Source organism: Arvicola amphibius, chromosome 6 (assembly GCF_903992535.2).
Source record: "Arvicola amphibius chromosome 6, mArvAmp1.2, whole genome shotgun sequence".
Taxonomy (NCBI): Eukaryota; Metazoa; Chordata; class Mammalia; order Rodentia; family Cricetidae; genus Arvicola; species Arvicola amphibius.
In genome coordinates this window covers 36,329,705-36,356,845 of record NC_052052.2, presented here as the reverse complement: position 1 = coordinate 36,356,845, position 27,141 = coordinate 36,329,705, and the positions used below count along the sequence as shown (strand labels likewise).

General features: G+C 37.1%; 2 protein-coding genes across 12 annotated transcripts in view; one reads left to right on the top strand and one right to left on the bottom strand.

The window, feature by feature from the left end:
* Positions 1-19,290, top strand: part of LOC119817233 (putative selection and upkeep of intraepithelial T-cells protein 1 homolog) — a 54,091-nt gene extending 34,801 nt beyond the window's left edge. Inside the window, exons 3-7 of the mRNA XM_042055299.1 lie at positions 2,003-2,086; positions 5,424-5,771; positions 6,221-6,502; positions 9,421-9,528; positions 19,133-19,290. Of these exons, the coding sequence (XP_041911233.1) occupies positions 2,003-2,086; positions 5,424-5,771; positions 6,221-6,502; positions 9,421-9,528; positions 19,133-19,290 (980 nt within the window). The remainder of the gene's footprint in view (positions 1-2,002; positions 2,087-5,423; positions 5,772-6,220; positions 6,503-9,420; positions 9,529-19,132) is intronic.
* A 3,561-nt stretch (positions 19,291-22,851) lies between these two features.
* Positions 22,852-27,141, bottom strand: part of LOC119816217 (selection and upkeep of intraepithelial T-cells protein 9-like) — a 120,535-nt gene continuing 116,245 nt past the window's right edge. For all 11 annotated transcript variants that reach the window (XM_038332643.1, XM_038332652.1, XM_038332644.1 and 8 more), the window contains one exon: positions 22,852-24,241. In XM_038332643.1, the coding sequence (XP_038188571.1) occupies positions 23,939-24,241 (303 nt within the window). In that variant the 3' untranslated portion in view covers positions 22,852-23,938. The remainder of the gene's footprint in view (positions 24,242-27,141) is intronic.

Sequence of the window (27,141 nt, the reverse complement as noted above, 5' to 3'; positions counted from 1 at the left end):
ATACCTCAAAGCCCACCTCCACAGTAGCACACTCCTACAACAAGGCTATACCTACTTCAACAAAGCCACACCTCCTAATAATGTTACTCCATATGAGCTTATGTTATTCAAGATACCACACTCTGCCAATACAATAAATTTAAATTTCTTCACTTTAGCCCCAGGCAGACTTTTTGGAAAAGTGATAAAACAGACATATTCCTTGGCAAAATATCCCAAGAACCGTCTCTAGGTCACATACTAAAATTCTACCCATATGAAACATCTTGAGCCAGATACCTACAGTTCAAATTACCCTCAGCATTGTCCTATTCCATGCTTCTACCAGTATAGTCAATTAATCCTCATTTAAACTGTTCAACTGGTTTTCTAATACAAAGTCCCAAAATCAAGATTCTTCCAAAGAAAAACATGATGAAGCCTATCAGAACAATATGTCAGCCCCTGGTACCAACTTCTGCCTTCGTTAGGATATCTGTTGCTGTGAGGAGACACCACGCTGACACTTATAAAGGAAAACATTTCTTTGGGGCTGCCTTACAGTTCAGAGATTTAGTTCATAATTCTCATGGTGGCATCAAGGCAGACATGGTACTAGAAAAGGAACTAAATCTTGATCCTCAGGCAGCAGAAGTGACTGTAACACAATAGACAGGCTCCAGTTTCTGCAACCTCAAAGCCCACCACCTAGTGACACACCTCCTCCCTCAAGTCACATGTCCTCGGGCCATGCCTCCTAATAGTGCCTCTCCCTATGGACCTATGGGATCATTTTTAAAATTCAAATCACCACAAATTCTAATAATAAATGCAAGGATGAAGAAAATATCTCCTATGGTTAAAAACCTGAAGTGACAGAGTTCTAGTAACTTGTGTAGGCCTATTCAGGTAAATGGTAAAGTCAGAATTTCAACTTAAGTGATATTAATCTGGGACCCTGAGTTAGCTACTATGCATGCTACCACTTATTCTCTTTATAGTTTGCTTATCTTTAGGTAAAACTTAGGTGAATACAGCATATGAAGTTGTTATAAAATTCCCTTGGCTTCACTCTTCAATAATACTGTTTTCCTCAACTCTCCATTGCTCAACAGCAATTCTGCATATGATATCTGATATATGTCCTTATTTCTTTTATGATTTTAGAGAAAGCCAGGTCATTATTCACAATGTAGTTATACCATTTTAGTAATTTGAGACTCTAGATAAGGCAAAGATTACTACTAAATTTGCCCATGTAAACAAGGTCTTACAGTATTTTTATATTGCTGTCACTATTTAACTCTTTGTTTGTCTATATTACAGTACTTGGTAAGTATCTCTTTGAGTACAGTCACCATGTTTCCTAATATGATGACAATGGACTAAACCTCTGAAACTGTAACTCACGACTAATTAAATGTTGTACTTCATGAGAGTTGCTGTGGTCATAGTGTCAAAAGCAAGTGAAAATTTTAACTAAGAAAATTCAGTGGGGGTTCTTAAAATATGAAAGAAAGTTACTTCCTCTTTATAAAATGGTTAGTTAGTTTGTACAATATAAGGAAAATTTATCTGTCCTTAACTTTTTCTCTGTGTAGCTATTAATAAATATATCAAGTGGTTCCACTAATGGAAGCTTTGGAAATCTGGAACTATTCTCGATTTCCCTAAACTTTGGAGAAGAAAGCAGCCAGATGGAATTTGCAAAAATAGAAAATAATATCAAATCAAGCCTTAGAGAAGACAATCATGAAAAAATAAATAAATCTCTGGGAAAATATCATAATTATATTGAGCATCCTTAACATAAAAGTCAGATTTGCTAATAAAATCTCAGAATGCTACATAATACAAAGTAAATGCTTCCCCTAAAATGCATTTGTTCTTTGCCTAGGGTTAAAAGATGACGGATGACAGCTGCAGCTGGAAGACAGTTGCTTTAGACAAATGTAGATCGATCTGATTTCTGCAAGGTCCCACTCACATTTTTACTGGTTATGAATTTGCTTTCTTTTTGCAGGTGTAATGGATGAAGCAAGACTACTCATGTACAGACTCGGTGTTGTGTTCATATGCCTCCTTCATATGGTAACACTGCAGGCAGGTATGAATCTCTCACTTCCCCTCATGGACCTTATCAATATCAAGTTTGTAAAGAAAGAAAATGTTACAGGCTCTTTTGCCAACTTGATGAAATCAATAATTACCTTGGAGACAACCCTCTAGTACACCCATAGGAGATTATATTAAGTAGAAAAGATCCTTCTACTATGAGTGGTCTAGCTCCCTGGGATGAGATCCTAGATTATATGGAACAGAATGAGCACAAGCACTCATTCCATCTTTGGTCGTGTATAAAAACCAGTTCCAATTTTAGAAAATATTTTAATTTAAGATCTGAAACTCAGAAACAGATTTTTAGATATAAACACAGGCAGGCAGTGACTTTCTGAATAGATTCAGGAAATAATGCCACAAACTGACAAATAGGATTGCATGAAATTAAAATGTCTCAGTACAAGAAAAAAACATCAATTTAATGAATGTCCTACAGTATAAGAGAAAATATTTTCTAACTCTACATTTGACAGAGGATAATATGTAGAATACATCAAGAACTAAATATCAAGAAATCCAAAAATACAATCAATAAACAGTCTAATTAAATAGAGAGCTCTAAAAATAAAGTATAAATAACTAATAAACTTATGAAAAAGTTCAACATGATTAATTATCAGAGAAAAGCAAATTAAATAACAATATGATTTTATTTGCCATTGTTAGAATGACAGTCATTAAGAAAACAGATTAATGCTAGCAAAGTGTAGGAAAAAAGTGTGTTATACAATATTGGTCATAATCTAAATTAGTTTAAACACCATTAATATCAACATGTAGATTCTAAAACAAATCAAAACTAAAGTTCATCAGTGATATTATCCAGCAGTGACACCCTTGGGTATTTATTTAAAGGATTCTAAGCCAATATACCACATTGTTACTTGTATACCCATGTTTACTGCACCACTATCCACAGTAGCTATGAGCTGACCTGTGTGTCCATCAATATAGAAATACATGAAGAAAGAATATTCAGCTATATAATAAAACAAAAGGTCATGTGAAGGAAAATTGATGCAATACATTGATGCAGACAATGCATTTTAAGCAAATTAGTTCAGTCAAAGAAAGACAAATACTGCATGTGTCTTTGTCAGTCCTTGTAGGGGCATTTCATTTTTATTTTAATAAATAAAGCTTTCCTGAATTTCAGAGACTAAAACAGCCACACTAGCCAGCTTACAGACCAGGGTGCAATAAAGCAGGCCTTTAATCACAGTAGCCACACTAGTTTGCCTTAGAAACTGGGTGGTGCATGCCTTTAATCCCAGAACTAGAGAGGATTATAAAACAGGAGGAGACAGCTCTCAGTCTCATTCTGAGATTCCTGGAGGCAAGATCACCATTTCAGAATGAGGTTGCGGTAAGAGCCAGGGGCTGGCTGTTTTGCTTTTTGAATCTTCAGGTTGAACCTCAATTTCTCTCTCTGAGATTTTATTAATTGTGTTTCAAGGCCTGTATTTTAGATAGATATAAAAAGGTGTGTTTGTATTTATAGCATGAAAATAAAGTCAAACTAAGGGGTTGAAGACAACAGCAGGAGGAGAAGAGAGAGAAAAGTATTTCTCCACACACCCCACCCTCCTTGTCACAAGCCAAATTTACCTATTACTTGTGTCTCTAAACTGTTCCATAGAGATGTCTTCTTATGGACTAATTCAAGATTATGCGAACATTCCATTGAATATATACAATAAATTTTAAGATCTTGTAGAGATATTCTAAACTTAACGGGGGTGTGAAAGCAGAAATATCTCTAAGAAGTTCATAGATACACTATGTGTATGTGCGTGCGTGCATGTGTGTGTGTGTGTGTGTGTAATACAGAAGAGACTGTGTGTTTCAGAAGGACAGGAAGAGCTGAATAGTGAGAGTGGTAGAAATGATGTAAATATGGTATGTATAAAGAAAAAAATTAAAAAAAAAGAAAAAGAAAAAAATTAATTTAAATTTTTTTGTTTCCTATATTCTCTGTTTTTTATTTATTATGGAACTCTTTAACTCTTTTTTTATAGTTTTACAAGCAAGACACACTTACTCACACACATACGCACACACACGCACGCATATACAAACACATGAACATGCACGCACACACACTCTACTGAATACAGTTAGTGTTGCATTTATATATATGCATATATATATATATATATATATATGTGTGTGTGTATGTATGTATTTAAGACTGACCACTTGGGAATGAATAGCCTGTGAGGGGCTGATTCATGGAGAAGGCTGATTCTTCACTTTTTTGATCACCATTAATTTTTGGTAGCTCTTCATCTAAGGGTGAATAAAACCTAGTGAGATTCCTTGCTTCCACAATAGCATGCCAACCTGTGTGGCCATTACACAGGTCCTGTTTAATTGACCATATTGTTGAGGTTTCATGGGTACAGTTACCCCCTCATAAGGAAAACACCATCTCACAGCGAACATCCTAGTCCTCTGATTTCTACAATTATACCACCCACATTCTGTGATGTCCCTTAAGTCATGTGTGTAGGTGTTATTTTGTAGATGTATTAATTGGAGCTGTGTACCGCACAGTTAGTTGTTCTTTGCATTTTAACAAATTGATAATTTCTGTAGTAGTTTCAAATGCTTTAAAAGGAAGCTTTGCCTTTTTCATTCAGTATATTTCATCATATTATTTTTCCTCCCAACTCCTCCCAAATCCCCATACATCCTTTACCTACCTGCATCATTCTCTCTCTCTCTCTCTCTCTCTCTCTCTCTCTCTCTCTCTTCTCTTTCAAAAAAAGTCAAACAGAAATGACTCAATCAGCAGAGTAGTTGCCACAAAAATTTTGTATAATAGGAGAAAACATATAAAACACTTATATAAAGATATGAGGATATATCTTTTAGAATGCAGTTAGAAATTATACTAGTTTAAGAAAATGGCAGTAGTAGGTTGTTAAAAACAAATTTGAACATGCAGTAGATAAGAATTTTTCAAACTAAAAAAGTTAAGAAGAATTCAAGATTGTGAAACTTAAGCATAAAAACAAACATACACAAGAGCTCATTATAATTACAAAGTAATAAATCATAGAATCACTCAGAGAAAGAATGAAATAAGATGAAAGAAAGAAAAGTCAACTACTGAGCTGATATAAATTATCTTAGGAAGTCATAGAGCAGCAATAGAAATTATACACATTTCATAAGGGGAATAGTTTGATGAGCCACCATTAAAAATGTGTAAAATTAAGATTTTTTTTCAGGTATGCTGAGGGAAAATGACCCACAACAAAAGCATGTTTGTGCATTGATTAAAGCTTTCACATTCTGGTTCTTGTTTCTCTTCCCAGAACGATTCACAGTGACTGGATTGGTGGGTCCAGTCTTGGCTCCATTTGGGACAGTACTTGAGCTCAGCTGTCAGTTGTCACCACCACAAAATGCTCAGCACATGGAGATCCGCTGGTTCAGAACCCACTATACACAGCCTATTCACCAATACGAGAATGGCAAAGACCTTTTTGGAGAAATTATTCCCAAATATGTGGAGAGAACAGAGCTGCTGAAAGATGCCATTGGAGAAGGGAGAGTAACCCTTAGGATCTTCAATGTCAATCCTGATGATGATGGGCAGTACCACTGCTTCTTCAAAGATGGCAAGTTCTACGAAGAGCACATCACAGAAGTCAAGGTCATAGGTAAGCACGGATTCCTCTGAAACTAATGTCTAACTTCATTAAGTTATTTACATAAGAAAAATGTCCACTTATAAATTATGCAAGGAATTGAATCTTGGATGGTTTTGTTGATTTTCATAATCTAAAAACTTAACACAGTTGTTTTGATTTAATAAATAGCAGATATTTTACTAAGAGAAAAGTGAAACGAAACAAAGAAGCCTATCATCACCAGACTCGTTTAGAACAATAAGTCTACTTACTAGAACAATAGTTGATAATTGTGTATTATGACCTCTCCATGTTTACATCTGGTGCTGTCTCTTTTTATTGATTATAACAATTAAAGCCTTGTAGAGTTTTGACTATTCTTATATCTACAGACACTGGATTTAACATGGAGGAAGAGTGGTGTTCTTTTTCTCTTTCCAGCCACTATACACTACTGATTTCCCTTTGTTTATGACCAGCTGGGAGCTCCCGGATTCAGATTCTTGTCCATCCTCCTACTACCAAAGGTGTGATAGTGGAGTGTCACTCTGAAGGTTGGTTCCCACGGCCTCACTTGGAGTGGAGAGATAGCAGAGGAGAGATCGTTCCGGCTGAATCAAAATCCTATTCACGGGATGAAAACAAATTGTTCAATATGAAGATGACCCTTCTCCTTCGAGACAAATCCCTCAGGAACATCACTTGTTGCCTTTGGAACCCTCTACTGGGCCAAGAGGAAAGCACAAGCATTGTTCTACCAGGTGAATTCACGTAATCTCTCATTTGAAATAAGTTTTGTGTAATTTGGGCTTGAAATGAAAGTTGTGTGCTTTTTCACTTGGTTCTAGTTCATTACTTTCCCTTAATTTTATTTCTCGTCTAATCTGTTGTCTGATTGATTCCCCCTGCTAGATTCATTTCTTTCACCATTTTCCTAATACTGGAGATTTTAGCATGTGAAATCCTGTTTTGTTTTGTGTTGTTCTAGAATAAAGTGTTGTTTGATATTTTTGATCTTTGGCTAAATTGCTACTCATTTCTCTCTCTTTTTTTTTTTTTTTTTGGTTTTTTTGAGACAGGGTTTCCCTGTAGTTTCTAGAGCCTGTCCTGGAACTAGCTCTTGTAGACCAGGTTGGCCTCGAACTCAGAAATCTGCCTGCCTCTGCCTCCTGAGTGCTGAGATTAAAGGCGTGCGCCACCACCGCCCGGCTACTCAGTTCTTAAAATGTTTTTTATCAACATTGTTCATTGTAAAGAATATAAATGCTGAGGAACACTTTAAAAAATATTCAACATCCTTATGCATCAGGTTAATGTAGATTAAAGCTTCTTTGAGATCACATCCCGGTCAGAATGCTAATGTTAAAAATAAGAATGACAAATGCTAGCATGGATGTGGGGGGAGGGGCAGCTTAATTACTGGTGGTAGGATCCGAACTGGCAAAACCACTATGGGAATCAGTGTAGAGATTCCTCAAAAAGCTAAAACCAGATTTACCTATGTCTTTGCATGGATACTTCAAAGACTCTATAAATATTATTACAGAGACACTTGCTTACCCATACTCATTGTTGTTTTGTCCACAATAGTTAGGAAATGGAAAGAAACAACCTGGATTTTGAAATGCATTTACACTATGGAATATTATTCAACTATTAATAAAAATTAATTAGAGCTGTTTTTGTTACTCTGGTTCTGTAGTATAACTTGAGTTAGATGTTGTAATACATCAAGCATACGCAACCAACAACAAATTTTGATGTGAAGAAAAAGGCATTGGTGGGAATGTAAATTGTTCTAACCACTTTGGAAATGGGGATTGTGGCTGTAAAAAAAAACTACAATAGGTTGCTAGAGAGATGGATCAGTAGTTAAAGCTCTTGTTGCTCATGCAGAGAATCCATGTTCAGCTCCTTGCACTCACATTGTGGCTCACAACTATCTTTAACTCCATTTCCAGGAATTCCAATATTTTCTTCTTACCTCCATGAGTACCAGGCATGCACATAGTTCATATACATACATACAAGCAAAGCACTCATACACATAAAATGAAATGAATAAATCTGTTTGAAAAGTCCTTCAAAAACTCTACAAATAAAACTACCACATATGAGTTATAATCCAGATGTACTACTCATACATGTAGGGAAAAGGACTCTAGAACTACTTGCATATCTATGTTTATTTCATCACTTATAATAATGAAGTTGTGAACATGCAAATGGGTAAGCAAATGTGATATGTATTTTATGCAGCCGTAAATAAGAATGTAATTGCATCACTTGCTGGAAAACATGCAGCTAGTGATCACATAAAGTGAAATAAGGCAAATTCAGGACAAATACCACATTTGCTGTCCTTTGTAGAAACACACACATAAATAAAAGCAGAGGGAATAATGGGAGAAGAACTAAGAGTATTGAAAGGAATGGTGAGAGAAGAGGAAGGGAGGGAAATATAAAGCCTGTGATTGGGAAATTGTCAAATTATGAAACCTGGATCTAAATGCCATGAATTTAACCAATGTTAAAAAGAAATTAACTACATCAATATATGGTACAATAAATCTTCTTGATGCACTGTTCCCTTTATCCATATACAATATAATATGATAGAGATAAAGAGATATTCTTAATGGTTACAAGTTTTTCTTGAATCTCCCTCACCCAATGTAAGCATCCACGCTGTCCTAGTTTGCCTTCTATGACTGTGATTAACTCCATGGCCGAACGCAACTTTGGGTGAAAGTTTGATTTGGTTTACACTCCCAGGTCATAGTCCATCATTAAGAGACGTCGGAGCAAGAACTCAACTAGAAATAGAGGCAGAAACCATAAAAGAAAGCTGATTACTAGATTGTTCTCCATGGTTTAATCAGTTTTCTTTCTTTCTTTCTTTTCTCAAAACAGGGTTTCTCTCTGTAGCCCTGGCTGTCCTGAAACTCACTCTGTAGATCAGGCTGGCCTTTACTCACAGAGCTCCACCTGCCTCTGCATCTGCTTCCTGAGTTCTGGGCAGTCTTCTTCTTATTCAACCCAGGACCAGATGCCCAGAGTTGGCACTGTTCTAGGTTCTTCCTCATCAATCATTTTCTCTCTCTTACATGAGTCATTAATCAATAAAATGTCTCAGAGATTGGTCCATGGGCCAGTCTGATGAAGGCAATTCCTCAAACAATATCCTTTCCTCCAAGATCACTGTAGTTTGTGTCAACTTGACACAAGAACTAAACAGCACACCTGCCTTTTCATTGCTTCTGCTCTCTGTGCTAATAATTTTACCATCATTCAGTGAGAACATTGGCACTGCATGTGTCCTAAGAGTTCAGATAGAACTGAAGCACTGATTTGGAACTGACTGTATTAGCTCCCTGGAAACCTGTGACTTTTCCCTGTGGGGAAAGAATTTTCCTTTCCCTCTTACATTATAGTTGGGGATTTCATGAGACAAAAATGATGGAAAGAATAGAGAGAATGGCTTTTAGTCTTTGCACTGACCTACAAATTTGCACCTATGATACTTTTCATACAGGTCATATATGCCTCTCCAAACTGGCCTAAATTTACCATTCCAAGGTGATAGGATTGGGGAAGGCTTGGATATGGCTCTCCTATTTGGGTTGATCCAAACATTCTGAATTATCTGGGTTGTAAAATTTGTGGTTTTCTATTTCAGATGACATATTTTCTTGGAACACTATTTGGTGGATGATTGTGACTGCAATTCTGATTATGATGGTACTCTTCGTCATAACTCACAGTTGTAAACTACGTAGCATGGAAGGTAAGTATGTTTTCAGGAAGAGAGAATCAAAATGGGATAGGGAGAAAGAACTAACACTGTATGACGTTTTATTTAGAAGAGTGTCTGCAAGAATATTATCGTGGGTCATACATTAGACATATATCTTTGTCCATAAAAGTTCTGAGAAGCAAAGGACAATGGCTCTGGGCTCTGATTGTTCTTCATGGACGGGCTCTGTGGGAGCCTTCTCAGCTTGGTCGATCACCTTCCTGGACCTGGGGGGAGTTGGGAGGACCTTGGTCTTAGCATAGAGCGGGGAACCCTGATGGCTCCTTGGCCTTGAGAGGGAGGGAGGGGAGGTATGGGTGGAGGGGAGGGGAGGGAAGGGGGAGAAGGAGGGGAGAGGAAGGGGAGAAGGAGGGGAGGGAGGGGGGAGGAGGAGGGAAGGAGATGGAAATTTTTAAATATAAAAAAAAATAAACCATGAGAAAAAAAAATAAAAAAAAAATAAATTCTAATCAATAAACCAAAAAAAAAAAAAAGAAAAAAAAAAAAAAAGTTCCTCTCTTGCTGATAAAAGATTTTTGTGAATGTCTTAATTTATTTGCATCAGTCAAAATGAAACTTTCTATTCCCGTGTTGATAGATACAAAAAATTGGAAAGTTTCTTAATATTCAACATTTGTACATCCTTCTCTTTTGACTTCTTCAGGGTTCCATTGGGCTCATTGAGGGCAGAAAGTAAAGATCTAAACTTAACATTGCAGGCCGGGCGGTGGTGGCACACGCCTTTAATCCCAGCACTCGGGAGGCAGAGGCAGGCGGATCTCTGAGTTCGAGGCCAGCCTGGTCTACAAGAGCTAGTTCCAGGACAGGCTCTAGAAACTAAAGGGAAACCCTGTCTCGAAAAACAAAAAAACAAACAAACAAAAAAAAAAAAAACATTGCAGATATGGCTGAATAGTTTTCATTCAATACAACCCCAGGAAACCTTAACCTATAAGGAGAGGTATACCAGTTGGACTATCAGATTATCTATTTTCCCAGGAGGAAAAAAAATGGCATTCCTTTTCAACGGTGTTATACTTGGACGAAGTGAACTTGGAAAGTCACAAAAAAATTAAAACACAAATATACAGAAGTTCAGTTTTAAATATGTGCTAATTTTAATAACCTTGAACTGACAGATTACTTCATAAGCAGCTCTATCTTTTCAGTGCATATTCAAGATCTTTGGAAACTCTCCCACATGCAGCTTAGTTGTTAGTTAAGGATTTGGGTGTCAGCATTTCTGTGTTTCTCTTCTATTCCTTGACTTCCCCTTTTATTCCCAGCTGAACTCCCTCCCTGAGCTCTACTATCTGAATTAAAACAGCTGGCATTCTCCCAAAGTGCATCTAACTCTGCAGCACAAAGCCAGACTCGCTACATTTATTCTTCTTTATTGCTGTTTGGCAAAAGTAAACTCACACTTTACTTGTTCACTTCTTTACACAATCTAGTTTTTATGTTAAAGAAGTAGGGCTTTGTTGTTGTTTTCCTGCATCATTGAATGCATGCCCTTCTTCAGAATCTCAGACCCCTCTTGAGAGATTTGTAGTTAGAGACTCTTTTAAGTAGAATTTTGCCACCCAAATCCCACCCAATTATTAAGGCTTTATCTCTGGTGCATGTTGAGCCGGCAACATTTTATTCATCTTGTCTTCAAAGTGCTTCTAGATCATTCTGAAAGGTGCAGAGTTGATCTTATAGTAGAAATTAGTCATATCATCATAAGATGCTAGCACTAATTGAGGCTTAACTATTGACAAACCTTACTCCAAAAGTCTTACAAGTAGTAAGTATTGTAACCTGTGCTGTATATAGTTAACTAAATATTATTACTAAAGAATTACCTATTAAACTTATGAACAAATATAAGATTTATTAAATGTAAAGATTAAATATTAAAATAGCAAAATTAAATTTTGAACCTAAATCACATGGATACTAATGCCAGGTAAAAGACAATATAAGGCACACAAACACTCATATCTTACACTAAATTTATTTAGATTTGACTGTGCCTATAATTTCCTTGCAGAGGAATGAATACTACCTAATTGTGAAACATTTTCTTGTTTTAAAATTTTTTTATTTAAAAAACTTTTTTTATTTTATGTGCCAACAAAAGTTCCCCCTCCTCCTTTTCTCCTGCACCCTCCTTCCTCCCTTCCCACCCCACCTCCTCCCTTCATACTCCCTTCCACTCCTCAGAGGATGTAAGGCCTCCCTTGGAGAGTCAAAAAAACTATCAAGGTTGAGCAAGATATCCCACCATAAGGAAGGGGCTTCAAAAAGCCAGTTCATGCACCCAGGATAACTCCTGATCCCACTGCTCGGGCTGCCACCAACAGATAAATGCACATAACTTCACCCACATTCAGAGGGCTAGTTTGGTCTAATGCAGGTTCCCCAAATGTGGAACACTTAACACTTTTTTTTTTTTTTTTTTTTTTTTGGTTTTTCGAGACAGGGTTTCCCTGTAGTTTCTAGAGCCTGTCCTGAATCTAGCTCTTGTAGACCAGGCTGGCCTCGAACTCAGAGATCTACCTGCCTCTGCCTCCTGAGTGCTAGGATTAAAGGCGTACGCCACCACCGCCCGGCCCTGTGGAACACGTTCATGAAGAGAAGACACAGCTGAATTCTTCCACTATGATATACACTAAAAAATATTTTAAAGGTCCTTTCATCAACAAATTTAAAGCTTTTTATTTGACAAGTTACTAGATTGAATATTGTATTTTTGGGCATTTTCACTCTCTCATTAACCCTTTGACATCCCTCATAATCCCACTGAATATCTTCTTCACAGGAAATACCCTAGCTCCTTTTATGTTACATTTTTGTTTTGTTTTATTGGGTTTGGAAATCCATTGACTTCAATTTATGAGACATTATTTCCTGGAGCATGGGAACTTAACAGTGGCTGCATCACTGAAGACAATTATTTACCCTTCTCTAGCAACTACCAGCAGCCAGACGCTCATAAGCGTGTGGGGGGTTAGATCTTTTAGGAGAAGAAAAAGCTAACAAAAGTTATTAAGACAGATATCTAAAAAGGTGAAATGGGGAAAGTGATGTAGACAAGAGCAGAGCAGAACAGGGCTAAGATGTCCTGCTCAGAGGATCTGATCTACTCATAAAAATCAGATGGGACCTGAAAAGTGACGGACCTGATGCTGGTTTTCATTCAGACTTGCTCATGTTCTTTCCCCACTCCAGGGAATTCCACCGTTAGGGGTAGTCCCATTCTCATTGCTGAGTGTTTCTTTGGTTGATTGGATTACTGATGCTTTCCTAAGACTATCTTCAGTGCTTCACAGGTGGAACTTCAGATCTGGTCACACCTGTGAAAATTCCTTCTGAAGTCAATGGTGAATGTTAGCTTCATTTTCATGCAGTTCCTGAACGTTGCTTGGAATCTGTGTAAAGATTCATCTCTCCAGATTTTCAGCTCAATGAATAATATTCAGGCCTGATTCATGGTCCACTTTTTTATAATCTCATAGTGTTCTGGTTATGGCTTTTAGTGTATAGTTCTATATCACTTAGCATGGTTCGCCTAGGGTCTTGAGCTACTGAACCACCATAAGCAAAGGTCTTTTTGAAATGGCATCTTGCTGCTGCTTTATTGATTGTCAGTGTTCAAGCATCCTGTGCCAAGTGGAGAATGTTTCCTCACTTCTTTATTACCATTGTCTCCCTGGCATGGCCTTATGGTCCACATGTATCCAGCACCCTTCAGATCACACTCTTTCTATTTTTCCTAGATTATCTCCTGGAGAGCCAGGCTGATTGTGCCTGAATGACAAGGACCATCTTCAGTCCTCTTGATGAAATTCTTTATATCCAAAGTGTACAGATCTCAGGCAGTTCACAGTTCTTTAGAATTATCCATTTCCCAGCATCTTTCAGGCTCAGATAAAATGACAATGGCAACCATGAACATTATGTTCTGCTCTTTGCCCCACTGATGGATAGATGAGAGAAAGACAAACATGATCTGTCTTTTCTAAGTATGTTTGTCCTCCACACAATACCATCTCCACCCTAAAATCAACTGTGCTTTTTGTTCCTGTGACCAACTGTTCTCTGATCCTTTACTTTTTGGCGTTAGTACTATATGAAATGTAGAAAAATGACATTAAAATGTAGACCTTGCCCTTTTTCCTTAATTTAAAGTTCCCACCAACAAATAACCAGTGATTTTAACCCTCTCTTTCTTTAGGTCACTGCTGCACATGCCGCTTTTCTTGCCTTGTGGCCATTGGGATAACCGTTCTTTCTGTTGTTGCACTTGTAGTACTCATCCACCGCTTATACAAAAAAAATAGAGGTATGTGATGTAAAGGAGATGGTATCTTTCTATAAATCTCTTTTTTCCAAATGCCTAGTCACAGCTTAGAAAAAAGAGACTTATGTCAGCTTGAATTTAAAGACGATAGGCTCTGGAACACATCATGATGTCTGGATTTCAGTCTCTGGGGTTTTATGGGTTAAAAGACACAAAGTAATTGTACATCTGCTCCTGAACAGTTTTCTTCAGTTTGATAATATTATTTTTGAATTAATAAATTATATTTTAATTTAGTAATTAAAGTAAAATATTTTTACTCAATTAATTATAATTGATAACATATATTAATTATAATTAATTAAGTAAAATTTTTTTACTTAATAAATTAATTTGATCATCCCATATCTTTAGGCTAGATATATAATATCCAACAGGAGGAGATAATAATCCAACAGAGCTTAAATGTTTTAATGACAGATTTCTTCTTGCAATCGATGTCCAAAAGATGACTTGCTCATCAAAATTACCCACATTTTCTCAAATTTTTTTTCTCAATTTCATGATGGACATTAACACCCATAATGGACTCCTCTTCTCAAAGAGAAGGAAGTTGAAATGGCAATTGTGAAACTTTAGAGATAGCTGGACGTAACTTATTTAAAATGTGCACTCTACTTTACCTTTAATTTGCATGATAAAGCATTTAATTAAAATAAGTGCAACTCTGCATGAAAAGCCCCACTGCAGAAGTCTTAAATTAGAGGACATTTTTATAATGGTTAGATGGATTGAAGGCACAAATTGCCTTAAATAAAATTAAGCTGAAAGAGAATTTTGCAGTTATCTTACACTGTGGGTCTACTATATCCACACATAGGCAAACATCTAAGACATTGTGATTAACTAGTCATAATAGACAAATACTGTACCATTCCATTTTTATCATTACATTCCCACTATTCAATAGTGTGCAAGTGTTCCAGCTTTTTTAAAATAATTTTTCTGGTTATCAACACCATGCAGGTATAAAATAGAGTTGTGGTTGCTAGAGTTGCAAGTAGAAAAATTGTTTGATAGATTAATGTTTCAGTTTGTGAGATTAAAAAGGATTCTGGAAATAGATGGTACTAGTGGTCACATAAAAATATAAACACATTCACTATTCAAATGGAGAAGTTAAAAATTCGTAGCTTAGTAAAACTTATGTATGTCCATTTTAGCATAAAAATAAATTTAGTGTTAAGATCATTTAAAAATTAAAATAAGTCATTGATTGCTGCAAAGTATTTTAGAAAAAAATTAACAAGTAATTTGAATGTAGAAACATTTATTTTTCACAAGAAAGTTAAGATTAAGCTTCTGTTAACTTTTCTAGTATTTTATCAAAGACTGTATATTTATATTGATGAAGCACAGCCCCTAGCGGTTGAAGTGCATGTAGCACACTAACATAATGCTACTGTGAACATAAAGACACAAGGATTTCTTCTAGATTCTGATTTCAATTCTTTGATGCTGTACACTTAGAAGAGGAACTTCAGAATACTATGATACCTCTGTTTGCACACATTTAATGAATTATTATTCCTTTTTCCACAGTGTTCATTTGACATTCCCACAATTCAATAGTGTATAAGTGCTCCAGCTTCTTTTTTGAATATTTTTATTTAATTTTTAAATTTCATGTTACATTCCAACTACAGTTCTCCCTCCCACCCCTCTTCCAGGCTCCCCTTGCCTCCCCCTGCCAGCCCACATCCCATCCACTCCACCTAAAGGGTAAGACCTCCCATGGAAAGGCAACAAAGTCTGGCCCATTAAGTTGGGGCAGGATCAAGCCCCTTCCTTCTGCATCAAGGATGAGCAGAAGCACTCCATCTCACCCTAGAGAATGGACTCCAAAAAGCTAGACCATGCACCAAGGATAGGTTCTGGTTCCACTGAGAGGAGCCCCTCGGATTGACCAAGCTGCACAACTGTCTCCCACATGCAGAGTTCCTAGTTTGGTCCTATTAGGGCTCCACAGGTGTTGGTCTAGAATTCATGAATTCCCCAGAGCTTGGTTCAGCTGTCTCTGTAGATTTTCCTGCCATGATCTTGACCTTCCTTGCTCATATAAGCCCTCCTCCTTCTCTTCAGGTTTTTGTGCTGGGGCTCAGCCTGGTGCTTTGCTGAGGATCTCTGCATCTGGTTCCATTAGTTACTGGATGAAGGCTGTATTATGACAGTTAGGGTAGGCACCAATCTGTTTAGGAAGGAAGGCCAATTCAGGCACCCCTCCGCTATTACTAGGGGTCTTATCTGGAGTGGCCCATGTGGATTTCTGGGATTTTCCCTAGCACCTGGTTTCCCCCAATACCATATGTCTCCTTCTATTAAGATAGCTCTTTCATTGCTCTCCCACTCCAACCCTACCCCAACTGGACCATCCTGTTCCTTCATGTTCTCATCCCCTATCCCCTTTCCTCTACCGTTCTGACATGCATAGGATGATATCTCAAAGTCATTTTGAGATTGTAGTTTGAGTTGCGATCCTGTATGGGATTGTTTTGCCTATTCTGGGTTTTTTGCTTTTCCATATGAAGTTGAATGCTGTTCTTTCAAGGTCTGTGAAAAATTGTGTTGGGATTTTGATAGAAATTTCATTGAATCTATAGATTGCCTTTAATAAGATTGTCATTTTTACTGTGTTAATCTTACCTATCCAAGAGCATGGGAAATCTTTTCCTTTTCTGGTATATTCTTCAATTTTTTTCTTCAAAGACTTAAAGTTTTTATCATACAGGCCTTTCAACTGTTTGCTTAGACTTACCCCCAAAGTATTTTGTAATATATGTGGCTATTATAAAGGATGATGTTTTGTGATTTCTTTCTCAACACATTTGTCTCTTTTATATAGGAGGACTACTAATTTTGGGGGGTTTTTTAGTTAGTCTTGTGTCATGCCATATCACTGAAGGTATTTATCAGGTGTAGGAGTTTCCTGGCAGAATTTTTGGAGTCACTTATATATACATACATACTATCATATCACCTGCAAATAGTGAAAGTTTGGTTTCTTCCTTTCCAATTATTTTATTGATTTTTATTGAGCTCAACATTTTTCTCTGCTTCCCTCCCTGCCTCTTTCCTCCTGTCTAACCCTCTTTCAATGTTCCCATGCTCCCAATTTACTCTTGTCTTTTTCAACTTCACATGTAGATTAGATCTATATATGTCTCTCTTCTGTCCTCATTGCTGTCTAGGTTCTCTGGAATTGTGCTTTGTAGGCTGGCTTTCTTTGCTTTATGTTTAAAAGCTACTTATCAGTGAGTTCATGTGAAAATTGTCTTTCTGTGTCTGGGTTACCTCACTCAAAATGGTGTTTTCTAGCTCCATCCATTTTCCTGCAAAATTCAAGATGTCGATATTTCTTTCTGCTGTGTAGTACTCTATTGTGCAAATGTACCAGTTCCTTTCCAATTTGTAACCCTTTGATCTTCTTTGTTTTCTTAATGCTCTAGCTAGAACTTCGAGTACTTTATTGAATAGATATGGAGAGACTGGATAACCTTGTCTTGTTCCTGATTTTAGTGGAATCATTTGAGTTTCCCTTCATTTAATTTGGTATTGGTTGTAAGTTTGCTGCATACTGCTTTTGTTATATTTAGGTATGTTCCTTGTATTTGTGATTTCTCCAAGAGCTTTCTCATGAAGGGATGTTGAATTTTGTCGAAGGCTTTTTTAGCATTTAATGAGATGATCAGATTTTTTTTTCTTTCAGTTTGTTTATATGATAGATTACGTTGACAGATTTTCATATGTTGAAACATCCCTGCATCTCTGGGAAGAAGCCTAATGGTAGGCCTCAGTCTTGTGGTGATACATAGATTAATAGAAATGCATTAACTTAAGATGTAAGAGTTAGTTAATAAGAAACCTGAGCTAATAGGCAAAACATTGTTATAATTAATAGAGTGCTGTGTGATTATTTGGGTCTGGGTGGTGGGGAAATAAAAAAAGCAGCCTCTGTCTACAGAAAGAAGGTTTTTTTAAACTATTTATCTGTGTTTTACATCATGTATCTTGATCCCATTCATTTTCCCATCTCTTCACATCCACCCTCTCCCACTATACCCCCAGAGTCCACAGTAAAAGAAAATTTAAAATAAAAACTAGGAAAAAATATTAAAGAAAAATATTAAAAATCTCATCATGGAAGCTGCAGTGTGATAGTGAGTCATGCAGTAAACCTCTTTGTTCATGTTCTTTACTTGTAAGTGTTCATTGCAGAGACACTGGTCTGGTTCAAGGCCTCTGATTTCTACTCCACTATTGATGCTGGGCTCTCACTAGGACTCTTCCTATATGTTGTCCTGTGTTATGGAGATCCTTTAGTTTTGAGTCTGTGGACCATTTCTCTTCACATCTCCAGATGGTCATAGTTGGGGTGGATGATGGGGCATGCCAACTCACAAACACATATTTGGGCCTGGGCAGTTGTAGGGTTGGCCCGCCAGATGAGAAATGGGGACAGTTCTCCCACGCTTACAATTTGGTACTGGCTCACCCACACCTACACTAACAATGTTGGTTTTCCTGCTCTTATGACCACCTGCCCCAGACTTTGATGGGTAATTGCTGAGGGCGGGGTAAAGGGTAACTCTCACCCAATCATACGTGTACAAGACAGATGGGTAATGGGGACACCCCTCTCATGCTTGCAATGTGGGAGCTGGCTCACCCAGGAATGTAGTTTCTAATCAACATAATTATGCAGCAATGAAACAATCATCCCTAATTTTTGACATGGGTTGCTACCATTACAGAGAATAATGATAAATTTGAAGATCTGAGAAGGTTTTCCACTTTAACTAGAAAATATATTTTAATGGATGTTTATGCTACACATAAGCATGCTACTTTTGAAAGTTGTAATATACCTTCAACTTCTTTTCATCTTAAGATAACACTATTTCACCATACCCTTTAGAAGACGCTGGGTTCTTGGGTCCTCTTACGACTTCATAAAGGAGATAAAAGTGTAATACATACCCATGAGTTCTTCAGACTCTGGCCAGTCAGAACATGTATCAAGCTCCTTTGAATAGCATAATGTATATCTGTTTTCTTATAGATTCCTCCAGGTTTAACCCAAGAGCATTCATTTTTAGATTCATCCATGTGACTCAAACTATTTCTTCCACAACTTCATATATTCAGAAATACAGAACAATTGGAACCAGAAAGGTGAATCTATCTAAATCTGTAATACAGCCTTCCTTTCTATGCTTTGAACTTCCTAATTCTTGCATCTCCACCCAGTCTTTGCTTCAGATGCACAGTTTGACTTGGATGCTATGTGGTTGAATGACATTACTATCATCCTGAGCATGCTGATCGTGTTTGCTGTCATGCTTATTTTCTTTCTCTACTTCATACTGAGAGGTAAATGTCGTGGGGAAGGTGGGGAAATCAAATGATGGCTGTCTAGATAGCCAGAAAGTCGACTTTCTGTTCCTTATGTTTCAATAACTGGATTAAGAAAGACAACAAGAGTTATTTAATGACTTCTAAATCAGAGCCTTCTTGGGACCCCTGGAACTTCTGTTAGCACCAGTATTAATTCCTTCAATGCCAATGACATATAGCTCTGATGGTACATTAGGACAACTGTCCCTGGTAAACATGGAAAGCCCACTATGGTTTCATCCAGACATTCTCTGGAGCTTCTTGAATACTGGGCTCTTTGCCATATTTACATAATTTCTTCACATTTGGTTTCAAAGTTTGAACTACTCTATCAGAAACATCCTCACCTTATCCAGACAATGCATGCAGATGGCCACGTAGTAAACTCTCTAAAATCATCTGTAAAATATTTCTCCATTAAATTGATTCACTTGGGTATTTCTTACAATGACGGGAAGCTCACAGACAGAAAAGTGGGATCAGTGTTGTAACAACAATGAGTCTGAGTGCAATTTGGCGATTCTGGTTCAAAAATCTCAAAAACATTTCTAGGGTGATTCAGATGGGATCCGGGATTCTTCTTGCAAATGTGGATAGCAAAGACTGTGCTCATAGGTGTTTGGGGAGAAGCCATGTTACAATCTGACATTGTTGACATTTTGTGAACTTACTACTGGCGAACTAATTAATTTTGCAGAAAAAAATGTTACTCCAACGCTTTACTGTAGCATGAATTAATGTCTGCCTTTTGTAGTTTACAGGTAGACATGTGAAAGAAAGCGGAGCAAGATTATTTTTGAAAAATTGAAGTTTGTGCAAATAAGAAGGAAACTTGAAGTTTTGGCCAAGAAAACCAAGGCCCTGAATATGCTGGGGTCATTAGATAATGGGGAATTGCCTTGAAAGCATCTCAGTAATAGGCCACACCCCACACATCACCGACTGAAGGTATTAACTCATAGAAGTGTTTTAGAAGAAATCTTCAGGGTAACCTGTGAACCCAGGGTCATCAGAATAAATATCCTTACTTCCTTTAGTCCAGGCACACAGAGACCTCTGCAGACATCATACAAGAGGGTGTACTTATTATTTGAGCTTGCAACATTCTTTGGTGTCACACATGTGATGCTGTTTGGGGCACTGTTACATTAAGTTTACCTAAAAAGATGTGAACATATATTCACTCCATATTGAGCATCAGTCGCAGGCCAAATAAAAATTCCACCCAAGTCCAACTTGGTGAGCCACTGAGATTATTGGTACTTGAGGAAATGAGTGGTAGGGCTACTCACAAGACCATGAGTGGTTCCTGAGCGGCTTCATTCCATCATTAATGACAACCTCATGAGCGCTGCATTAAGTAGCCCCTATTCGGTTAAACTTTCTCTTCTTGTATATTCTAGACTCTCCCAAGATCATTTGTAGCAAGGGTGTAGTAGGAATGAAGGAGGCATAGCTACAATCTCAGATAATAAGCCTCCTTCCTACGTCGACTACTGAATGTCAACATCATTACCAGCACCACAGACTTTGTGACCCTCTGTATTGTCCGGGTGGGATCTCTCAGCTTTCTGACCCAGTCACCTGCTTTATTACCTCTCTGTCTATACGTGAGGGACCCTACACATCCCTGAAACCATAATCAAAAATAAAGCTTCTTTTGTAAGTCACTTTAGATTGTGGCATTTTACCACAGTAATCAAAAGTAACTAATAAAGGTGTTTATTACCAAAGAGTGGGGTATTCCTGTGAAGAATCCTATCCTGGTGTGTTTTGGAGAAACATGAAAGACTTTGGAACTTTAAACTAGAAAAGCACATGAACTCTATACAGAGAACTTAGCAGGCCACTCTACTAGGAGCCTGGAGGACAGTGCTAAGAAAAGTGTGTTTGAAATAGGTCCATCTCGACAGCTTCCAAGGAAATAAAGTCTCTGTAGACAACTGGACTAAAGGCCATTCACAGAACATCTTGGCATAAAGTCTGGCTATCTTCTGTCCACATCCTGCTAATTTGCATGAGGCTGAACTTAAAAGTAATGGACTCATTTCTTTGGCATAGGAAATTTCAAGGGGTCATAATTTTAGAAATCTGTCTCTCCTTTTCCCAGAAGCTAACAATTGCCAATGACTCCAACACTAAAAATAAAATTTCATGTCCAATCCCCATTACTTGCTGGGGTTTGGTCTGGTTCAGGCTTGCATAGGTCTTTCTCAGGCTGTTACAATTATTGTGAGTTAGTGTATGTAGCTACCCTGCTGTGTCAGAATATACTGTTTCCTCGCACTTATTCACCACTTCTGGCTCTTACACGCTTCTATAGCGATCCTTGATCCCTGAGAGGGGATTGGAGTATACAACCCTTTAAGGCTGACCATTCTGTAGTTGTTTATTGCCTTACCTTGTCCAGTTATGAGTGTCTGTGCTATTTATTGTCTACTACAAATGTGAGCTTCTCAGGTGAGTTTTCAGAGATGCAGTGATCTATAATAACAAGTCATTAGGTATTGGTTTAATGCTACGTCCATCTATCAGTATTATGGTAGTAGATTTCCCCCACCCCTGAAGTCTACATCCTGTTTAATCACAGGTTCTTTGCCTGATAATGGAGCCAGATATGGCATTCATCTTGTGGATTGGAAACTTAAATCCAATGAATAAGTGGTTGCTTAATCTTTTGATGTTTGTGCCATTTTTACAGCAGCAAGCCTGCAGGGTTCACAACTAGGTAAAATTAATGATTGCTTTTACCCTCTGGTAGCACACATAGTACATTCCAGAACTATGAAAGCTAGCTAACATGGAAGGAGCTTTCAGATCTGAGCTGGAAAGATGGCTTAGTCATTAAAGACTACAGCTCACATTTACTGATTGCTTTTCTTTTCTTTTCTTTTCTTTTGGTTTTACAAGACAGGGTTTCGCTGTGGCTTTGGAGCCTGTCCTGTACTGATTGCTTTTGTATTTCTTTACATTGAAACTGTTTTTTTTTGTTTGTTTGTTTGTTTTTTTTTTTTTTTTTTTTTTTTGGTTTTTCGAGACAGGGTTTCCCTGTAGTTTCTAGAGCCTGTCCTGGATCTAGCTCTTGTAGACCAGGCTGGCCTCGAACTCAGAGATCTGCCTGCCTCTGCCTCCCGAGTGCTGGGATTAAAGGCGTGCTCCACCACCGCCCGGCTTTGAAACTGTTTTTTATCATTGTTTAAGGATATATTCTAAAATATCCAAGCAGCTATTATTTTTTTATTTCATTTAGTTTCAGCATCATCTTGAATACTATCTTTGGGTCCATTTATATTTCTGATTGATGTATTTTAAGGATTTTTCACTTTTAATTGTGTGTATATTTTGTCTATGACTGTGTACGGGTATGTACATGTGAGTCCATATTGAAAAAGAAGCTTGGAGGGGGTTTTGAATTCTCTGGAACTGGAGTTACATGGTTATGGGCCGTCTAACATGGGTACTGGGAACCAAACTCTGATCCTCTGGAAGAGCAACAAATACTCTTAATCACTGGGCCATCTCTTCAGCCATTCTCATTGATATATTTTAATTCATTCAGGAAATATATAGACTTAGTGATTCATTTTATGTTTATTAGCTGCCTTTCTATAAATCTGGTAGTTTTTATTTATGATGCTATTATATTTACTTTAATACTATTTTATGAAAATTGCAAAAATAATATATAGGTAATATAATTTTAGAATTTTTAATAATTAAGAAAATATTTTATTTTGCTGATAAACATTGACTATACACAAAAGTACATTATTTTGTTCTAAAATACTTTTCCCTAAAGTTTGCATCATTGCTTTTATTGCCTTCAATCATCCTTTCTTCAAAAACAAAATCCTATGTTCACATTTGAAGAAAATTTGTCAAAAAAATTATTTTTAAGAAATTCATGTTGATTCAATCCTTACTGAGTTTAAGATGTGGAGGAGCATATGGATCACAGACCAAATGGACACTGATTGTTACCTATATTTTGACAAAGATCAAAATCAAAATCGCTATTTTTGCTCTGAAACTATATATATATACATATATACATATATATATATATACACACACACACACAAAACAAAAACAGTCTCAGCATGTTGTGCTTATATATTTGTGCATACATATACATATCTGTGAGTGTTTAACAATAATAAAAAAGAAAAAGAGTCCATCAGGGGGTGGCATGGGATGGGTTGGAAGGAGGGTACATGAAAGGAGCTCGGGAAGAAAAAGAAGTAGGGAAGCAATGTAATTCTATGTTGATTTAAAAATGTATTTTAAAAAATCTACACTTTTTAGACAGAACAAAATTTGATCAGAAGAATCCCTCAATTGTGTGTTTCATTTATATATATATATATATATATATATATATATATATATATATACATACATATATATAATTTTTTAGTTCAAATCTGTATCTTTCTCTGTTTTTCTTACTTCCTCAAGTTCCCCAGCTGAGACTGCAATCTGATCTTAAGGGCTGAAGAAGATTTAAGATCTCATTGCCACAAGTTCATTGGAACAGCATGATTTCATTTCTGCAACTTTTTTGGTCCAGGATGATTTCTCACGGCAACTTCCTTAGTCCATGATGCCTTCTTCTCTGCAACTTCCTTAGTCTAGGTTGCTTTCCTCCCTGCAACTTCCTTAGTCCAGGATTCTTTCTTCACTGCAACTTCCTTGGTGCACGATGCTTTCCTCACTGCAACTTCCTTGGTGCAGGATGCTTTCCTCAATGCAACTTCCTTGTTCTTGGATGCTTTCCTCACTGCAACTTCCTTGGTGCAGGATGCTTTCCTCACTGCAACTTCCTTGGTGCAGGATGATTTTCCCAATACAACTTCCTTGTTCTTGGATGTTTTCCTCACTGCAACTTCCTTGGTGAGGGATGCTTTCCTCACTGCAACTTCCTTGGTGTAGGATGATTTCCTCTCTGAAACTTCGTAGGGACTGAGCAGATATATAGATATTTTACTCTGAGAGAGATCTGAGTAAATCTAAAGAATCATTAGGTCATACTTTAAAAATCTACACTGCACAAAATTGGAAAACCTAAAAGAAATAGATAATTTCCTTGATAGGTCCTCTTACCAAAGTTAAATCAGGATTAGATAAATATTTTAAACAGATCTATAACTTCTACTGAAATAAAAGCAGTCATTAAAAGTCTCCCAACCAAATATGTCCAGAGTCAGACAGTTTTAGTACATAATTCTACCAAACATTCAAAGAAGAACTAATACCAATATTCCTCAAATGATTCCACAAAATAGATGCAGAAAGAACATTGCCAAATTCATTTTGTGAGGTCATAGTCAGCCTGGTACCCAAACCACACAATGACTTAACAAAGAAATAGAATTACAGACCAATTTCCCTTAGAAGCATAAATGCAAAAATACTCAATAAAATACTTGCAAACAGAATCCAAGAACACATTTAAAAAAATCATCACCCATGACCGAGTAGTTTCCATCTCAGTGATTCAGGAATAGTTTAACCAAAAAAGAAATCAATCAATGTAATCCACTATATAAAAAATAACTGAAGAAAAACTACATGATCCATCTCATTAGATTCCAAAAAAGCTTTTGACAAGCTCCAATATGTCATGCTTTGTAGCCACTTTATAATTTTTAATGACTTGCTAAGGGCCTCAGAATTTTATTGACTCTATTGCCACATCCTTTATGAGTAGCCCATTTCTTCTCCGTTTATGTAAGAGATGGGTTTACACTTTGTTCTGGGACAAATGTATTGAAACCGGATCTTGTACCTCTGACCAATTCCATAAGTTGCTACCTTTGATAAACATACTGCATACTTTAGTTATAGAGTCTATTTGTCATTTTTAGATGAATACTCATGATGTCATGTGTTGTTTTTCTGTTACATATAAGTCAAATGATTCTTTAAGGATGCAACGTTTTTCACTGAGACTAACAATAACTTCTCTGAGTTTAGGGCACTTTTTCCAACATTATTTAGTGCACAAATTTGTTTAGAAAGAAGACAGAGATTAATTAAGAATGAGAACAGAGAAAATTAACATTTTAACCTGCCACATTAAGAGTTAGCAGAACCCCCTCACCTGTACCCCACACTAGGATCCACAGTATAAACAGAGGCCACTCATTTGTTTCCCAGCTGCCCAGAACTGAATAATCACACAGAAACTATATTAATTACAACACTGCTTGGCCTGTTAGCTCAGGCTTCTTATTAACTAGTTCTTGCATCTTAACCCATTTCTATTATTTATTATTATTTATTAAATGAAAACAAATATTTATAAACAGTCATTTTGGGAATTTAGGCGCATTTTTCTCCAAACTGCTTCCTGCTGTAAGTCGGGAGAAGTATTTTTAGGGGTTCACAGAGGCCTTTTGGGGGGTCTTGTTCCATCAAACCACATTAGCCTATAAGGAATCCATAGATTCCTATCCTCTGTGGAAACAAAAGCAGAGTCTGTTTTCCAATGTAACATATCCTTACACTCAAATTTTGAAGTCAAGATACATTTAAAATATATGTGTTGGTTTAGCTTAGCAGCTCCCAGAATCAAATTTCTCTGTGTAGTCAAAAATTTTAAAGAAAACACAATAATATACATAATCCAGACTCTGTGTGTATTCCATCTTTGCATGGCTTATTTTTCCTTACTCCTTTAATCTATGATTGTCTGTACTCTTTTATATTACTTTTACTGTCTATTTAAAAACTTTGTTTTATTTTTTAAAACTATTTACTTCTTTTTATAACTGTCTATATTCTTTTTCTTCTCTCTCACAAGCCTACATACATTTATCCAACACTGTAATACATTCAGAGATCTTTTTCATCTGAATCTGCCTTTATTGCTTATCTGTAATCATTTCTGACCAGGAGTGCCTTTTCTTCTAAATGCTAAATGGACCCAGCTAGGACTAAGACTGCTTTGCCCTTTGGCCCCACCTAGTCCAACATGGTAGAGTTATGTTCACCACCAGCTCTGCAAGCTATGCACACTGCCCCAGCTCCAGGGACACAGCTAGTTTATGTCATCATTAAGCAATTTGTAATAAGCTGCTCACAGACCACATTTAAGTGCTCCATAACAGAACCAGCACAAATAGGAAGCCCTCCCCTAAAAAAAAGTCACACAGCCTTCATTGACAATGCTGAGTCAGGAAGAACTCTCTTAAAGGAGACAAGCCCCTGTTTGCTTCCAACAGAGCCCATCTGAAAAAAAAAATGTGACTACTAAGGAGCTGTGCTTAACTCTGTTCTTTTGTGTCTAGAATTCCTTCCCAAGGTCTCTCAGGTTTCAAGTGCATGTAGTCACCCCTCATTGGGGCACCATGTGCAAGCAGAGGCTGCTCATTCATTTCCCAGCTGCCCAGACCCAAATAATTACACAATATAACACTGCTTGGCCTATTAGCTCATGCTTTGTATTAACTAACTCTTACATCTTAAATTAAGCCATTTCTATTATCTTTCATTGCCATGAGGCTGTAGCCTACCAGTAAGGTTCCATCTGGTGTCTGTCTTCAGCAGCTATATGGTGTCTCTCTCTGATACTGTATATATATATATATATATATATATATATATATATATATATATTCCAAACTGGCTATATTCTGCACTGCCATAGGGCAGAGCAGATTTGTTTATTAACCAATAAAAGTAACACATATACAGAAGTACTTCCCACATCACCACTTCCTAGGGAGCTGTACTGGAAGCCAGTGTTGGATGCCAGAGAGGACACCACCCATCAAATCCTTTAAAGCCCATTCAACAACCCCAGACTGCACCCCCAGACTACTCACACAACCCCAACACCTTAACCCTGGCCTCTGGCT